The sequence below is a fragment of the Schistocerca nitens genome, chromosome 3, assembly GCF_023898315.1.
Source record: "Schistocerca nitens isolate TAMUIC-IGC-003100 chromosome 3, iqSchNite1.1, whole genome shotgun sequence".
NCBI classification, from domain to species: Eukaryota; Metazoa; Arthropoda; class Insecta; order Orthoptera; family Acrididae; genus Schistocerca; species Schistocerca nitens.
Window position 1 is genome coordinate 522,700,630 of NC_064616.1, and position 18,240 is coordinate 522,718,869.

At 37.1% G+C, this 18,240-nt stretch overlaps 1 protein-coding gene across 1 annotated transcript in view; it reads left to right on the forward strand.

The window, feature by feature from the left end:
• Window positions 1-18,240, forward strand: part of LOC126249317 (uncharacterized) — a 118,990-nt gene that overhangs the window by 20,361 nt on the left and 80,389 nt on the right. The window contains exon 4 of the mRNA XM_049950971.1: window positions 18,128-18,205. Coding sequence (XP_049806928.1) covers window positions 18,128-18,205 — 78 coding nt within the window. The remainder of the gene's footprint in view (window positions 1-18,127; window positions 18,206-18,240) is intronic.

Genomic DNA, 18,240 nt, shown 5'->3' on the forward strand with positions numbered 1-18,240 from the left:
GTCGTCCGACTCGTCCTGTCTTTACCCGGTGGTGCGTGCTCTACCACCGGCGGCTTCCCCGCCTGGCGGCTCCGATCCGCAGCCCAAGGTGTTCCCGCTGTTGGTTGTGGTTACTACAACACCTTTCACCTCCAACAGAGTCTCCTTTCTCCTCCGGCAATGAGTTGTGTATGTTAAAAATGCCAAGTTGGACTGTGGTTCACTTCACATTTAGCTGTGGATTCCCCTAAAGTTACCTGGTTAAGTCAGTTCAAAGGTGGTCAAACCAACCTTGAGGTTGTCGAAATCGCTGCTGAATCGGAGCCAAATATTTTCCAGCCACAGCAAGGTCTGGCGCGACCTGTTGATGTTTTTGAGTATTCTTTAAATGTAAATTTGCCTCCCAAGAAGTATAAAAGCCCGTGTACCAGATGTTTTGTTGTTACTATTGGTGAAGTTTTTGCTGGTAAAGCAGACGTTCTTGATGTATTCAAGTTGATTGGCAAAGTGCAGGAAGGTATTCACTGTCATTCTTTTATTAGATATGCTACTGGTCAAGCCTTCAATGATATATCTGAAATGATTAGATATAATTTTGGTGAAGATGTTCATTTGGATTTCCAGTCCTGTAAGAGACTGCAAGATTGGTTGAAGTATATAAAAAAGCTGATGCCAAATCCTTTGACTAGTATTTCTGTTAGTCATTTAAGATTTTTGTGTTCAAATTCATAATTGGGCATGTAAAATATCTGTGCCTGATTATATGCACCCATTTATGGTTAGTAACTGGACACGTGTGAAATTTATTGAGAGAGAAGTTCCATGATGTTTACCATAGGAAGAATGTGGAGTGTGGTAGACTTTGTCCTTATCATGGGCAGTATTGTGGTTGGGCTGGTGAACTAGTGAATTGGTATTATGAATCTTGGTGGAATCACATTCTGCAAAAGAAACAACTCTATATAGTTGGTCCCATCAATATTCATAAATCTACTGTTGTTGACAAAATCATTGGTCATGATGAGTTCATGGGGTTGACCTTTGTGTTCAGAATTTGGGTTTAGTGGCTATATTTCAAATGTGCATGAGGTAATTTTGTTTGATGAGTTTGATTGGTCAAAGTGGTTGCAGTATGCTGATATTTTTAAATTAATTGTTGAAGGTAGGAGAGTCACCGTTAGTGTTAAAAATGCTCCAGGATTTAGTATTCAGTATCATGGTCTTGCAACATTTATTTCTTATGAAGATATCGTTTATGTTAAAGAATTGAGAAATCATTTAAGGTTTGTGTATGCTGAGGTGCATGCGTCATCTTCACAGTGTTCAATAATTAAAGTAGAAGATGAGGTTTCAAAGGAAGTTATATCACCCATTGTGTCATTCATTGACATTGAGGCGGCAGAGAGTAGGTTGTGTATGGAGGTGTCAACATATGATTGTAGGTCAGAGGATTCACCAGAGGTGGACATGATGTTATTATGCGACAAACAGTTATCGTCGTCAACGTCATCGGACTCGTAGATTTGCCCAATATTTATATGGTCGGAAGCCTGTGTGCTCCACTGTAGCATCTCTAGATATTCCATTTAATGTGGAATTTAAGTATCGTGGTGGAGATTTTACTGATTCTGCAATCAGATCTGAATGTGATACTAAGAGTGTTCTTAATCAGTTGTGTGTGGAAAATGCCTTTAAGTATTGTAACCTGACTGTGAGGAAGTTTAGTTTTGTGTTTCATAAGATTAATTGTTTAGTTGAAGAGTGGCGAACTGTTGCTGGCAAAACTAGTGAAATTAGGCAAGATACTCAGTTGACTACAACAATATTGAGTGATGCTAAAGTGCAAGTTGAAAAGATTGGATTCTTTGAGAAGTCCCTGTTGGCTGCATATCCCCTATGCATGATGTATCTCCTTTATATATAGGTAGCATGCCATATATTAGGTGGAGGAATGTAAAATTGAAAAAAGACTATATGATTAATTATCTTAGTACGTGGGGGGGGGGGGGGGGGAGGACAGGACTTGTCAGTGTGAGGTTCTATATTTCTCTACTGCTAATCAACATATCCATCTTCTTCTACAAACAGATTTGTAATAAAAACTGTAACAGGTTATATGAAGCTAAAAGTATATGTTACGTTTTGTAAACAATTGGATGTAGTTGCCGATATTGATTAGTATATGAAATCGCTATTGTAATTTTTTGTAATAAATCTCCATGTTGAATACACTGCTATAATGTTTTTTGGACATAATTGGATATCCCTGACTGCCCACCCTGACATTATATACAGTCAGATAGGGCATTAAAGATGGGATGCTAACTGAGTTGGGGAAGAATTAGTGTTTTTTTTCCCCCAAAAGAACCACTGCTATACTCTTAAGAAAATTGTGGGAAACTATTATATTGCCACAAGTGGGTTTGAACTTTGGTTCACCTTAAAGCAAATATACTGTAGTGCCTCAAACATTATCTTGTCACTGACAGATGAACAGATGTCATTTTGCTCAGACTTCCTCACTGCCTGTCACAGCCAGCTGTCACTGGCCAGGCATAAAGTGCTGCTCTTTGATTTTCATTTTTGGTTGTGTTCTTCTGTGTACATACTTATATAGTTTGCTACACTCAAGTCTGTGAACTTTCCTACTGACTGGATTCTAGTTATATATGAATTATTGATCGGGCATTTTGTGATGGAACACTGGTGTCAGCTACAGTGCAATTGGCATCTAAAAGCATGAAATTACAGATGAACTGCACTATACCCTTAGTTACAGCAAAGGTTTAGTAACATTCAATGGTGTCACACACATCAGCATACCTGAGTTTCAAGAGGAGTGGGCAAAGAAATTTGTCAAGAGAAAGTTAAATGGAATGAAATTATGAAGAGTATAGTTGGTACTCATGATATAGTGAGATGTTGAGTTGCAGATAGACACAACAAAAAGGCTGTGAGAAAGTGAGCTTGCAGCCAACATTTTCCATTGTTTAAATATAATGAAACGGTTCAATGGTGCACTTGGGAAAATTCAGTGTTTATCTTTTGTCATACCTGTGCCGTGTCATTGCCGTGTATAACAAACCCATGCATTGTTTTAAATGTCTGTATTTTGGGCACACCACTGCATAATGTAAAGCATAGGCAACATGTAGGAAGTATGGCTCAGCAAGGTGTGCAGATTCCCAAGTTTACGTAAATTGTTCAGGCAGTCTTCCTGTATGGGGTGTAGTGTGTCCTGTCTTCCATGATGAAAAGAAGATTAAAGACTTTAAAGTGATAAATGAATCCCATAAACTGTGGACAGAGTGGTACATATAGTTCTATGCCCCCTTGCTTTGCAGTCTTATTCACATCATGTACTTGTCCATTTGCATCAGCAGTGAATAATATTAACATGTACGGTGATGAAGAGAGAGACTGTACTGAGAAGCCCTCTAAGTTTAAGTTCAAAATGAAGTACTGCTTTGGAATATTAAATGTAAATTCTTTTCTGAAGATTGAGAAACAGAAGGAATTGAAAATATTTCTGTAGAAGAATGATATAAATCTTAGCAGTGCAGGAAATGAGATTCTTTGATAAGAACGTAGTTGACCCACAAAATTACAGAATTTATAAAGAGAAACCAGCAGTAAGGATAATGGAAAACATGCTAATGTTTGGAACAGAATTTTATGTAAGCAAAAAAATTGTAGATAGAATAACAGAATTTACGTTGAAATCAGAAAGAATGTGCATGTTAACAATACAGTGCAAGAATAAAAGCTATATACCCTAAAAAATTGCCATGCGCCTATAAATGATGATAACAGTAGAAATCTGGAGAAAGTAAATCAGGTTTAGGGTCTTTTAGAATCTGAAATGGACCTTTTTAGAATCTGAAATCTCCAACACACCTAAGAACAGTATTCAAATACGCCTCAGCAACTTCAGTGTGTAAGTTGGAAAAGAAAAGAAGTTTTTAAGAATATTGAGGGTGAATATCCAGCACACATAAAAATGAACAGAAACGGTGAGTGACTGATCAATGTGTGTAAAATATTCCAGTTAGAACTGATGTCTGCACATTTTTGCAACTTCCAAGAAAAGCCAAAACTTGGAAATCTCCAAATACAAACCTAGGAGAATTTCAACTAAAACACATAGCCATATCTAAAAGGCATATAGTGGAAATTATGAATAAAAAAGTGATCGGAAATGGGGAATTTGATTCAGATTGTTATCTCTCTAAGATCAAAATACAATTTCTCCCATATAAAACAAAAAATACAACCAACAAATTTAATCAGATACAACTCTACTAAAGCTAATACTACAATATGAAATATAGAAATGAAATGACCATGTGGCACTGATGGCCAGTAGGCCCCATCTGGGGAAGTTCGGCCATTGAGATGGAAGTCTTATTTCAGTCGACGCCACATTGGGCAACTTGTGAACCAGTGATGATGAGGAAATGATGATGAGGACAACCCAACACCCAACCCATAAGTGGAGAAAATCTCCGACCTGGCTGGGAATTGAACTCAGACCTGCTGCGTGGTAGGCAGACATGGTACCACTCAGCTATGCAGGCGGACAGAAAATATAGAAAAAAAAGAAGAAATTGAGACAGCAAAACGAGGTGACTGGCATGAACTCCAGGCACAAATTACTAAAGCAGCAGAGAAAACTTTAGGTCTGGCAAAGAATAAAAAGAAGACATGATGGAATGAAGAGTGTGAAGAAGCAGTAGAACAAAGAGCTCAGAAGTGGAGAAAATGAAGATGTTCTAAAACAGAACAATGTTTAAAAGAATTCAGACAATAAAGAAAAGAAACAGTAAAAATAATCTGAAAAATCAAAAGAACCTTTGAAAAAAAACTCAGCTTATGGAAATACAAGAAAATTTTACCAAAAATAATATTAGAAATTTTTACCAAACTTTTAAACATGTACTTAAAGGGTATCAAGTGCCAAGTATTTGTTTCAAAGATGAAAATGGCAAAATAGGATTAAATAACATAGAAAAATGCAAGGTACTAGCAAATTTTTTGACAGGCTCTTAAACTGGTCAGCTCCAACAGTTAAATTGGGATTTCCAGCAGTACCACAATATCTGGAAGAAGATTTCCCACTAACAGACTAAGAAATTCATGAAGCCATCAAATCCATCAAAAACAACAAACAAAGTGATGAAAACTCCATTAAAACATAATTATTGAAATGGTCAGAACCAAAGATTATAAATTTCCTACAGTTTCTTTTTTGAAAACATTTGGAAAATTGAAAAGAGTCCAGAAGGGAGGAAAACAGCATTAATCCACTCGCTACATAAAAAGGGAGACAGACAAAATGTCAACAATTACAGAGGATTGACACTTCTGCCCGTGACATACAAAATATTATCAAAAATTCTCCTCGACAGAGTGGTAGAAACTTTACACAAACAATTGGGAGAATATCAGGGAGGTTTTCGAAAGGTAAGATCCTGCACAGAATGTATTTTTAACTTAAAACCACTACTTCCTCTTAGAATGTTAACAGAAAACCTATAATAGTATCGTTTATTGATTTCAAAAAAGTGTTTGATTCATTAGACAGAGAGACATTAGATAAACTCATTGGAGTATTTGGTGTGAAAGTAAAATTAGATACCTAAAGTTAAATTAATGGGAGAGAACTATCTTAGCCATTTGAAATAGAAACTGGTGTAAGACAAGGGGATGATTTATCACCTTTACTGTTTAACTGCATCCTAGAAAAATTGTAAGAGTATGGAATTTGGAGCTAAAGGATCACAAAATTGAATTAAAAAATGTAAAATCCAGGACGGAATAATGACTTGTTTGACAGTACTATTGTTGTGTCTATCTGCGATTCAGCATCTGTGCTACAAAATTGAACCAATAAGTCTAAGAAGGAAAACAAATGGAATTAAGATAAATTGTCTGGCATTTGCAGACGGTTTTGCAATACTTTCAGAAAATCTGACAGACACAGTTAATCAAATAAATCTGGATGAAATAGCAATTGCAACTAGTCTCAAAATTACAGATGAAAAAATCAAAGTAATGACAAACATAAAAAATGTACCAAAATTCGTAGAAGTAGAAGTAGGTGAAATAGAGTAAGTATGTAAATTCAAATATCTTTGAGAAACTATACAATCCAATGGACTACAAAAATTAGCAGTAGATGTAAGAGTTAACAAAATGGAGAGAGCATATGTTTTGATGAAGAATATTTACAACAAGAAATGTGTATCAAGAAAAACAAAAATATAACACCATACCAAAGTGGTACAACCAGAATGCTTATATTACTGACACAAATCTTTTCAAGCATAAAATATTAAATTTAGAGTGCTTTCAATGCAGAAGAAATAAGAGATTGGGAGAAGATGGAGGAGTAATGGAAACATAGAAAACAACAAGATAAAGAAGAGAAATTTAAATTCTTACATTAGCCTAATTGCTCAGTTTGAAAATAATAATAATAATAATAATAATAATAATAATAATACCCGTGGAGGCCCGGGAAAAGAATAGGCCTCCGGTATGTTCTGCCAGTCGTAAAAGGCGACGAAAAGAACAAACCACTAATAGGGCTGACCCCCCTTTTAGTGTGATTACTTGGTTCAGGACAGAACTAAAGAAGCCTCGGACAAGCGCCGTCATGGTCGGGGACGGCGCTTGAACCCTATGCCCGCCCACAATGGTAATGACACTGCTAGCCAACTGGAAAATGATTTAAATCCAAATAGAGGTGTTTTGCAGGATATGCTTCCTGCAACCACCCTAGAAGGAAAACAAAGACAGAGGATGAGATGGTCAGATGAAGTTAATCGACACCTCATGTTCTGTTATTACCAAGCAACAAACCTAGGAACCAACACAACTGGATACAGATCACAAGTATACACAACATTTATTACCAGATACCCAGAATTAAAATTTTTAACAGAACAACGACTAGCTGATCAGATCCGTGTAATAATAAAAAATAACAGGATACCCCAGTCAGAATTAGAAAACATCAAACAAGAAGTACAACAAATACTGGAACAAAATAATGTGCAATCAGAAGAAGAAGAAAATACAGTAATGGACTCAAACATCCCAGAGCAAACAAACAAAGAACAACACCCATCAATTAAACAATCAGAGGAAAACGACATCTTAAGACAGCCACCAGAACAAGCACAAATAGAACACGAAGTGACACACATGTTAGATATAGAAGAGAAATTTCAGCTGACATATATAGAATACAAAGACACAGATACAGACATTAGACCATTCTTGCATACACCACCAAATAACCCACAAGTCGAAACAACAATAACAACTATCAACACAATCATACACAACAAAATAAATGAAAATACAACAATGGAAGAGTTACAACTACTGGTTTATGTAGGAGCACTCACTACACTAAATATACACACTAGGCAGAGATCAGAACCAACCAACACACAGAAGAAACCCACAAAACCAGCATGGCAACACAGGCTACAGATCAGAATAGAAAAACTGAGAAAAGACATCGGACAGCTAACACAATTTATAAGAAATGAAATATCAGACAAAAAACGAAAAAGGTTAGGTAAAATCTCACAACAAGAAGCAATAGAGCAATTAGATGAAAAGAAGCAGAAATTACAAGCATTGGCCAAACGACTTAGAAGATACAAAAAAAGTGAAAATAGAAGGAAACAAAACCAAACATTCAACACAAACCAAAAGAAATTTTACCAGACAATAGATAACACACACATTAAAATAGACAATCCACCAAACATAACAGACATGGAACACTTCTGGAGCAACATATGGTCAAACCCGGTACAACATAACAGGCATGCACGGTGGATACAAGCAGAAACAGACTCATACAAGATGATACCACAAATGCCTGAAGTGATAATTTTACAACATGAAGTCACCCGAGCAATTAATTCTACGCACAATTGGAAAGCCCCTGGAAATGATAAAATAGCAAATTTCTGGCTAAAGAAGTTCACCTCAACACATTCACATCTAACTAAATTATTTAACAGTTACATTGCAGACCCATACAAATTCCCTGATACACTTACACATGGAATAACCTATCTGAAACCTAAAGATCAAGCAGACACAGCAAACCCAGCTAAATATCGCCCCATAACATGCCTACCAACAATCTACAAAATATTAACCTCAGTCATTGCACAGAAATTAATGACACATACAACACAGAACAAAATTATAAATGAAGAACAAAAAGGCTGCTGCAAAGGAGCACGAGGATGTAAAGAGCAACTGATAATAGATGCAGAGGTGACATATCAAGCTAAAACTAAACAAAGGTCGCTACACTACGCATACATTGATTACCAAAAAGCTTTTGATAGTGTACCCCACTCATGGTTACTACAGATATTGGAAATATACAAAGTAGATCCTAAATTGATACAGTTCCTAAACATAGTTATGAAAAACTGGAAAACCACACTTAATATCCAAACTAACTCTAATAATATCACATCACAGCCAATACAGATTAAGCGTGGAATATACCAAGGAGACTCATTAAGTCCTTTCTGGTTCTGTCTTGCTCTGAACCCACTATCCAACATGCTAAATAATACAAATTATGGATATAATATTACTGGAACATACCCACACAAAATCACACATTTGCTATACATGGATGATCTAAAACTACTGGCAGCAACCAATCAACAACTCAACCAATTACTAAAGATAACAGAAGTATTCAGCAATGATATAAATATGGCTTTTGGAACAGACAAATGTAAGAAAAACAGCATAGTCAAGGGAAAACACACTAAACAAGAAGATTACATATTGAATAACCACAGTGACTCCATAGAAGCGATGGAAAAAACAGATGCCTATAAATATCTAGGATACAGACAAAAAATAGGAATAGATAATACAAATATTAAAGAACAACTAAAAGAAAAATACAGACAAAGACTAACAAAAATACTGAAAACAGAATTGACAGCAAGAAACAAGACAAAAGCTATAAATACTTACGCTATACCAGTATTGACCTACTCATTTGGAGTAGTGAAATGGAGTAACACAGACCTAGAAGCACTCAATACACTTACACGTTCACAATGCCACAAATATAGAATACATCACATACATTCAGCAACTGAAAGATTCACATTAAGCAGAAAGGAAGGAGGAAGGGGATTCATCGACATAAAAGACCTACATTATGGACAGGTAGACAATTTAAGAAAATTCTTTATAGAACGAGCAGAAACTAGCAAAATACACAAAGCAATCACTCATATAAATACATCGGCTACACCACTGCAATTTCATAACCACTTCTACAACCCTTTAGATCACATAACATCAACAGATACGAAGAAAGTAAATTGGAAAAAGAAAACACTACATGGCAAGCACCCGTATCATCTAACACAACCACACATCGATCAAGACGCATCCAACTCATGGCTAAGAAAAGGCAATATATACAGTGAGACGGAAGGATTCATGATTGCAATACATGATCAAACAATAAACACCAGATATTACAGCAAGCATATTATTAAAGATCCCAATACCACAACAGATAAATGCAGACTTTGCAAACAACAAATAGAAACGGTAGATCACATCACAAGTGGATGTACAATACTAGCAAATACAGAATACCCCAGAAGACATGACAATGTAGCAAAAATAATACATCAACAACTTGCCTTACAACATAAACTTATAAAACAACACGTTCCCACATACAAGTATGAACCACAAAATGTACTGGAGAATGATGAATACAAATTATACTGGAACAGAACCATTATAACAGATAAAACAACACCACATAACAAACCTGACATCATACTCACCAATAAAAAGAAGAAATTAACACAACTAATCGAAATATCCATACCCAATACAACAAATATACAAAAGAAAACCGGAGAAAAAATTGAAAAATACATCCAACTGGCTGAGGAAGTCAAGGACATGTGGCATCAGGATAAAGTTGACATTATACCAATTATACTATCAACTACAGGAGTCATACCACACAATATCCACCAGTACATCAATGCAATACAGCTACATCCAAACTTATATATACAATTACAGAAATCCGTAATTATTGATACATGTTCAATTACCCGAAAGTTCCTAAATGCAATATAACATATACCATACAGTTAAAAGGAAGTGACGCTTGATCAAGGTCCGCGTCACTTTCCATTTTTAACCAGACTTAACGTCTGAGAAAGTAAAGAAATAATAATAATAATAATAATGTACTTTTTCAGAGACAGAACTCATAGAGGCAGGCAAAAATACATTCCCATGCAAATGCAGTTGCAGAAGTGTAACCTGTAGTGAGTTCCAAACCAACTGTAGAATGCTTGCTGCATCCATGACATTTGGTAAGGCACACATACCAATTGGAGAGTACCTCAGGAAGCTAGGTCTTCATGGGTTGGCTACAGATTTGATGAACCTAGGTTTCCTGAACTGGTGACCAGTGAGTGCCACTAGTTCTCTCTAACTGGAAAGTCTGGGCATGCTCTGGCAACCACTGTAAGGTGCCCCTGTGGAACATTGCTCATCACAGGAAGCATGGGTTTTTGCTTGACTGCCCATATTTTGAGCATGATATAAACCTCTATAAAATCCTTGAACCTCAATGAATGGTACATGTTAATGTGGTGAATAGATGTTGAGCTGAAACAGCTGGTAGGGGGCAACCACTGGGGAGTTTGTTACACTTAAGTTACATAAAGTTTAGCCAGGCAAGTGGAGCTTTTGGTGGACCCTTATTTCCTTAGTTGTTTGTGGGACCAAAGTGGCTCATGATTCTTAAACCACAAAATCCTCCAGCAGGTTGAGTAGATCACTGTTTGTATCTACCATCCAGTGACCAAAGAGAGCTTGACAGGCTCTTCCTCCAGAGCTCTCAGCAACATATATGACAACATTGAATTGTAACAGGGTACAGCTGTATCAATATTTATGTATAATTATTAAATGGGATGAAGGGACATTTGAAAAATGTGTCCTTTCTGTATTCAGAAAGCACTAGAGTGTGTTATTACATCACTCAGATGAGTGAAACAGCCTAGAGATGTGATGATATAATTAGAAAGAAGCACAGCTAAACAAACTGACCAGCTGCTTAAATGTAAGGAGCTATGGGAATTTCTGTTTTGATAGAAAAACGTAAGTCACTTAACTCAAACTGGTTATGTATATAAAGATGAAGGAATTGCTGGTAAAATGGTCTGATGAGGGAGTAATAGATGCATAAAACATGATTAAATGCTTCAGTGGTGGGCTTCAAAAGACTGATTCATTTATTCTAAACTTTGACTCACAGAATGTGCTGCAATATGTTAAGGCAGGATTCTTCCAATTGAAAGAGTGGCCATATATCTCAAATCCCCTGTGCTGTTTTAAATGACAGTAATATGGTCACACAACCCTAGCATGAAATGGGAATTCAGAATTCTATATCAGTTGTGGTGGTGACCATGCAGAATGGAACTGAAGCTGCAAAATATTCCAGAAGCAAAGAAGGTGCAAGAGATTAAAATAAATAAGCAGGTACCCTGCACTGAGGGAAGAAAGTTACACAAGATGATGCAGCAGCCCATGTTCATGACATCCTTTGTGTCAGTAGTTAAGAAACTGTTCACTGTCGAAAGTCAGCATGTCCACACAGATGCAGACCTATAGTGTAACCACAAATACATGCTCCTGTAAATGTATTTACAAAGCAACCAATACCGTCAAACCAGTGCTAAGTAAAACAGTTATGGTAAGTTTCAGAGAGCACCAAAAAGACAGCTATATCATACCAAAGAAAGTCAAAACTATAAAAAAAGCAGCATGCCAAAATGTCCATCACCATTGAAAAAATAATGCCAGGTGAATAAACAAAAACATAAATGTGCTCTACCACTAGGCCACTAGGACCAACAATTCAGAGATGTATAAAAATAAATCCTCCTAGAACTTTTCATTACAACATGGTAGACAGGACAATTTCTGAACTTGTGGAGGGTAACAGTTTTAGTCATCTTCCTTAAAATGGAAGGACCAAACTACCCCCATTGGTTGTCAGAGTGTTTCTTGTAACTAGCTCTAAGTTGAATGCCATATCTGTGAGCATGCCAGGGAATGCGGCCTGCCTTGAGTGTCTACAGGTTCGACTAACCTGGGGTTCCTGACATGGAGATTGGTGAACACCCTGTATGTGCTTCAGTGGCTGCCATTCTTGGTTTATCCTCCTGAATCTTGAGGATGGCAGATGCCTCTATAAAAAAGCACTGAAAATTTATATATGCTATGTGGCAATGTGTATAGCTCTTAAGATGGAACAGTCATTATCACCATTGCACTCTTTCCACCATTGAAATATTTGTTTTCAGTGGTGTGACCCTGGTGAGTGCATGGCAAATTTCACTGCATATTTCTTCAGTTTTGTTAACTGATAAAGTGTAGGTGGCTTGTTCCACACTGCATACAATGTCCACAATTAGTAGTGATGGTGAAGTCAGGATGAAGTTTAGTCCTTTCCTGAGCACCAACATTACTGCATCATTGATCACTCTATGTGTCATCAGGAATCACTTGAAGAAGCAATGACTCTGCTAAAATATCATGGAGAACTTACAATGTGACTGAGTGGACATCCACGAATTCTACAAGATCAAACAATATACCTATGAGATGCTGTCTGCATAGGAAATATTGTTGTGTTGTAGCCTCCATCAGGATGAGATTGTCGATGGCCCAACAATACCTCAACAACTCACACTGGAAGTAAGTAAAGTAGTTCTTCCAATTTTAGATCCCAGGTCAGACACCTGTTGACCATGCGTTATAGTATCTTTCCTACACACCCAGTGAGTGTCATGCAGTGATAACTACTGAGGAAGGGGCAAGCCTTCTCTAGTTTCAGGAAGTGTACTAAAACTGCCTCACTCTGCTTTTCGCTGTTCTTTCATATGTAAGTTGTTATTTACGACAATATGCTCTCCATCCCACTCTGTAAGGGTAAGTTGGATGGTAGTGTCAACTGAAAATTACTGAAAAAAGCAGTGAGTCCGACTATCTCCCTACCTGTAAGCCCCTTGAGGTATTTTCCCTGTAAAACAACTCCTCCATTGCAGCTATTAGATGTAGTAGAGTGGCAACTGAATGCAAAGAAAAGAAACACAATCTGTAGACCATTACATAGACTAACAAACAGTCTCTTCAGAAAGATGTAATATGATAAAGTCCTTTACAGCAGTTGTTTGTGCAATAATACAATAGATTTTTCCTGTCAGAGGCCACACTCACCATGGCTTTATAAACTGGCAGAGGAGTTACAAGTTATGTTGGCAAAATCCACTTGAGAGCTTGCCCTACAGTGCATTCTTGAAAGCGTGAAGTTAATACAGAATGAATCCACTCATCATGCAGTAGTATAAGTTGGCATTTCATGAGAAACAGTTTATAATGTGTACAGTGCTTCAGCTACTCGACCAGATTTAGAGTCTGAAATCAGGTGGTGAGTAGATTTAATTCCTAAGTCCCCCATGTAGCTTGATAAAAAAATCACACACAACAGAGTTTCTGAGGCAGAGTGCAAACTAACACTAGTGATAGCATCCTTGTACTGTCAAGACTCTTCCCTGGCCAGTAAAGTGAGCAGATTTTGTCAGATGGAGCAGACAGCAGATGGGACATCCACCTTCAATTCACTAGTGGCTGCTTTCAGCTGAAGCAAAATGTGCTCCATCCAACTAACTAAATTACACATAGAATTTCCATTGTAGTCTGTGCTTTAGCTTGATAATCTTTTAACATTTGGTGATCTTTTCTTGAGTGAATCGCAATTAAAAGTATCAACCTAGTCTACAAAACATGATATAGTCAGATGTGGGCTCTGAAAGAACTCATTATGACTTAATTTGGTAGTAACTGTACATTGCTTCGAAACCATACTTCCTCATGAATTTCGATAACATACAACATATCAAAATATCTATACTGAGGTTTTACAATATTTACTGAAATCATTAATTTCAGAATAACTCAATCCGATTGAAAGTTATTTCTACATAGGTACAGGGAATGCTTTCTTTATATAAAATACACATTACTGTTTACTTACTATCTCCATTCCTTACTGGACATAACACATCAAAAAGATGTATGTTTCATTTTGAACCAACTTTACAGAATGTGCTTTCATGGTGCACTCTGTGCACTGACTATGTATTTACAGCATAAACTTTCCTTAACAATTCCAAAATTAATGCACAACAGACTGTGACATCACAACTACACCCTCAGCACAGAATGCTGTGTGCCGAAAACTATTGTCAGATGGGAGAAAACCTCATTTGCTTTCCCACATGCTGTACTTATTTCACACCAATCCTGTTCCCATATAAAAAAGGGGCAGTTACATTTCTTGGAGCTGTTGAAAAGGAAATTTCAATTGCCCCTCTCCCTTAATACCCGATGGTGATTTAAAGTTGGGTCCTGGTTTTCAGTTGCAGTGATTGAGCTGAGGTACTGGACTTTGCCATTGCATACACAATGTCTCCAGGACTGGAGACACCCCAGCTTTGGTACAACAGTTATTGATATAACAACAGTTATTTGCTTCAGTACACCAGTTATTGGTATAACAACAGTTATATGCCAAATATCCCGTTGTGGCTTCCCGTACCTTAGGAGAACTGGTTGGAAACCCACATCCGGCTATCCTGATTTACGTTTTCTGTGATTTCTCTAAATCATTTCTGGCAAATGCCTGGATGATTCCTTTGAAAGGGCATGACCGACTTCCTTCCCCATCCTTCCCTAACCCGATGAGACCGATGACCTCTCTGTTAGGTCCACTCCCCCAAATCAACCAACCAACCATGGAATGTGTTACCTTTGAAGTCAGGACTTTGGGCTAGATACATCAGTTGCTTGATGGCGTATGCTTTTAATGTGGTCCACCAATTTCTGGATGCTGTATCACGGTTCAAAAGCAGCCACTTGGCTGTACAGCATCCAGTTTCCTCTGCTGAGGATGCAGGGTGTTGGTTACCTTTCAGGAACTGCTCAATCTGATAGATGGCTCCAGATGTGGAATTGGTCATTACTCGACTGAAAGTCATTGACCACATCCCACTGAGCAATGCCTGTGATGTCAGCAAAGTAGAATGACACCACTAAAGTGCTGAATTGTCTGCTACTAGGCCTAGTTGACATCAATGCCCATGGCGTATATTTGCATTAAAATTTCTTACATGTAGGAGTAGTTAGGGTAGATGTGAAATCAGGTGAGAGAGTGCATTTCCAAACAGAGCTTCATTGTGTGTTAAATAAATGTTACTCAATTTAACGTTACTTGGAATGTGCACTTTTATAGCAACTGCCAGAATAACTGTTCCAAGGCGGATGGGAGTGGGATGTTGTGTGTCACCACATAGATGGATACTTCACCTATAGCTCCATCACTGCTGAAGTCACCTTTTTGGTGGAGGCTGTGTCTTCTGACCACAGGGGCATCAGTCTTTCCTGGGCTAACAGTTTCAGCATCTCCACATATCTTCTGAACCTGTTCATGTTCAGCTTTGGTACAGAAACTATTTGTCAATGAGGTTTTTGTCTCCCCTGTTCTCTTCTGCTTCTTGGAGAACCCATTTCAGAAGGGGAATAGCTGAGAGGACATAAGCGTTCACTCAAGGAGACCCCAGTATGAATGAGTAAGTTCTGATGTATCTTATGGTTTGCTTGTTTTGATTCAGGTTTCTAGAGGTTTTAATTGTTTTCTTCTTCTGATTTGATGATGTCATTGTAGGTTGAGGCAGACTGTTATTTCAGCAATTTCCCATCCGGTGCTATTTATACTTCAAGCGCCAAAAACTGGAGTTAATTCAGAGGTGGCAGCAGGGTGTAAGACCACCACATTGAACAGATATTATGTTGAAAAATAGGTTTTGTACCCAAAAGAGTGGGGAATAATATGGTTATTGGAATCCCAAACCAAACCAACCTGCTTCAAGGAAAAGATATATTGCATTACGTATTGAATGCCCTTGTACTTGAAAAATCTTCCACATCCACATTTTGGGAGGTTTGAGCTATAAAAGCTAGAACAGATTCCATTTACTTGAAATCTGAAAATCATTTTCAGGCTCTGTCTTCAGTGCTTGCAGGTTAGTTGAATACTTCTTTGCAGCTTCTTGATCCAGTGATGTTTGTTGATCCAACAGTTCTGGTCAAATTTGAGGAAAGTGTTTCACATTTTTATTTTCTGTAACTATGCTATCAAAATGTCAAGTTTTCACATGAAACATTTTATAGAAGACATAAAGAGTTATGACTGTTAGTTTTTTCCTTGGAATTCTTCATTTAACTCATTTAGTTTAACTGTTATATCAGTTACAGATTTCAAATCCAACAACCAACTCAAATCATCCAGTAGTGAGTAATCTTCCTCTCTTTCAGACACAAAAGATTTTATCATTGACAGAAGTTCTTTAAATCTGTTTAGAAGCATACCTGTACTCATCCATCGAACTTCAGTGTGCATTAGCTGTTCAATTCTTGTAACAGTGCTGTAAGATTTTTTTTTCTGCAGTGATTGTGAGCGAATTGAAATCAGAATTTTTGTGAGAGTAATCATAACATGTCCCATTTTCAAAATATTTCCATAAAGTGCTCTCTGATGAGTACAAAGATACTTAGAGAAAGACAGGAAAGATTTGTTGTTCGCACACAAGGTAACAAAACCTTTGTGTTGCCTATCATGCAAGGCACTCCATCAGTAGTAATAGATGCAAGTTTCTGAATTGGCAAATCATATTCAGAAATGAAGAATTTGAATGCATTGTAAACATCTTCTGTTCGTGTGATATATTTCAAGGTCAAAATTGTATGCAAGTATTCTTTTACATTGAAATCTGAAAAATTCAGTCTTACAAAAATCGTAACTTGAAGTGTATTGATTCCATCTATTGGCTACTCCAATGAGAAACACAAGCAGGATTGCAAATCTGCTGTCAGTTGACCTTTTATATTTTCTACCACTAATTCCACTTTCATTGTTATAGTAGCTCTTGACAGAGGCATGTCTCAAATGGCTGATGTTTCCTCTGACTTGTTGTTAAATGCGGAAAACAAGGACCCAAGAAAGCACTGCATAACTGCTGTGCCATTGTTAAAATTATTTTGCATATTTGATCAGTATTTCTGATACATGAAATGATGCTATGTTTGATTAAATACTCTTTGCAGGCTTTACAAAAAACTACTTTTAAGACTAGAAAGTTTTTTCTTTCTCAGCTCACTGTCGACAGCTGCTTCTTCTTCTAAATCTTTGTGAACTGTTCCAGAATGAGGTTCCATACTTCACTTCTTAGGTATTAAGTTAGAGCTACATATCAAATATGTACACCTATCTTTATGCATTGTAACAAAAAAACTGTTCTTGCCACTCACCACGGAAGTGGTATATTTTTCTGTGTTAAGCTGCACTCATTTTCACAAACACATTACTAAGTGAGTACTATAACTTGACGCATAGACTTCCTAGTTCTGATTGGTAGCACTCAGCAGCAGTTGGGAGGCTTTGTGCTGTAATGGTTTGGGGATGATTGTTGCCAACAATATAGGATACTGATTGTAGGTGTTGACTGCATCCTCGCTGAGCTGTTCTGTCACTGTGGTGTGTACTGTTGTGCTATTTTGATCATGATTGTTTTGAAAATAAGTGATGAGACAATTGTTTGACTTGTGAATACAAACAGCAATCTCAGTTTTGATAACACAAAGTATTTAACTGGTCGTTACCTCTGTCATGCACATTTTTATTTTATGGAAGCTCGAAAACAGAGATGTATGTTGGCTTCTAGAGGCGGAGCTTGTTCCCCTGGCCCTCTCCTCCTCTCCCTGCTTATTGTTAGAATATTTTGTTGTAGTCCAACGAAAACTTAAAATTAGAAATTAATGTCATAGTTTTTGCAGTACCTGGCATTTTTGTATTATAAACGATTTTTTACTAGGTTTTGCTTACTAGGTATAAAATGCGTACAATAATGCTGAGTAAAGTCATGTGCACTATGATGAGTGTCTTTCAAACTTGAGTATTCTTTGTATGTTTCAGTAAGATGAATACTGCTGCCGATGACTGGATGGACCCATTAGATTTGGAAGGTCACAGGAACTTGCAGAAGACTCTAATGTATGTATTATGTGATGTTACTGAGCTATATTAGT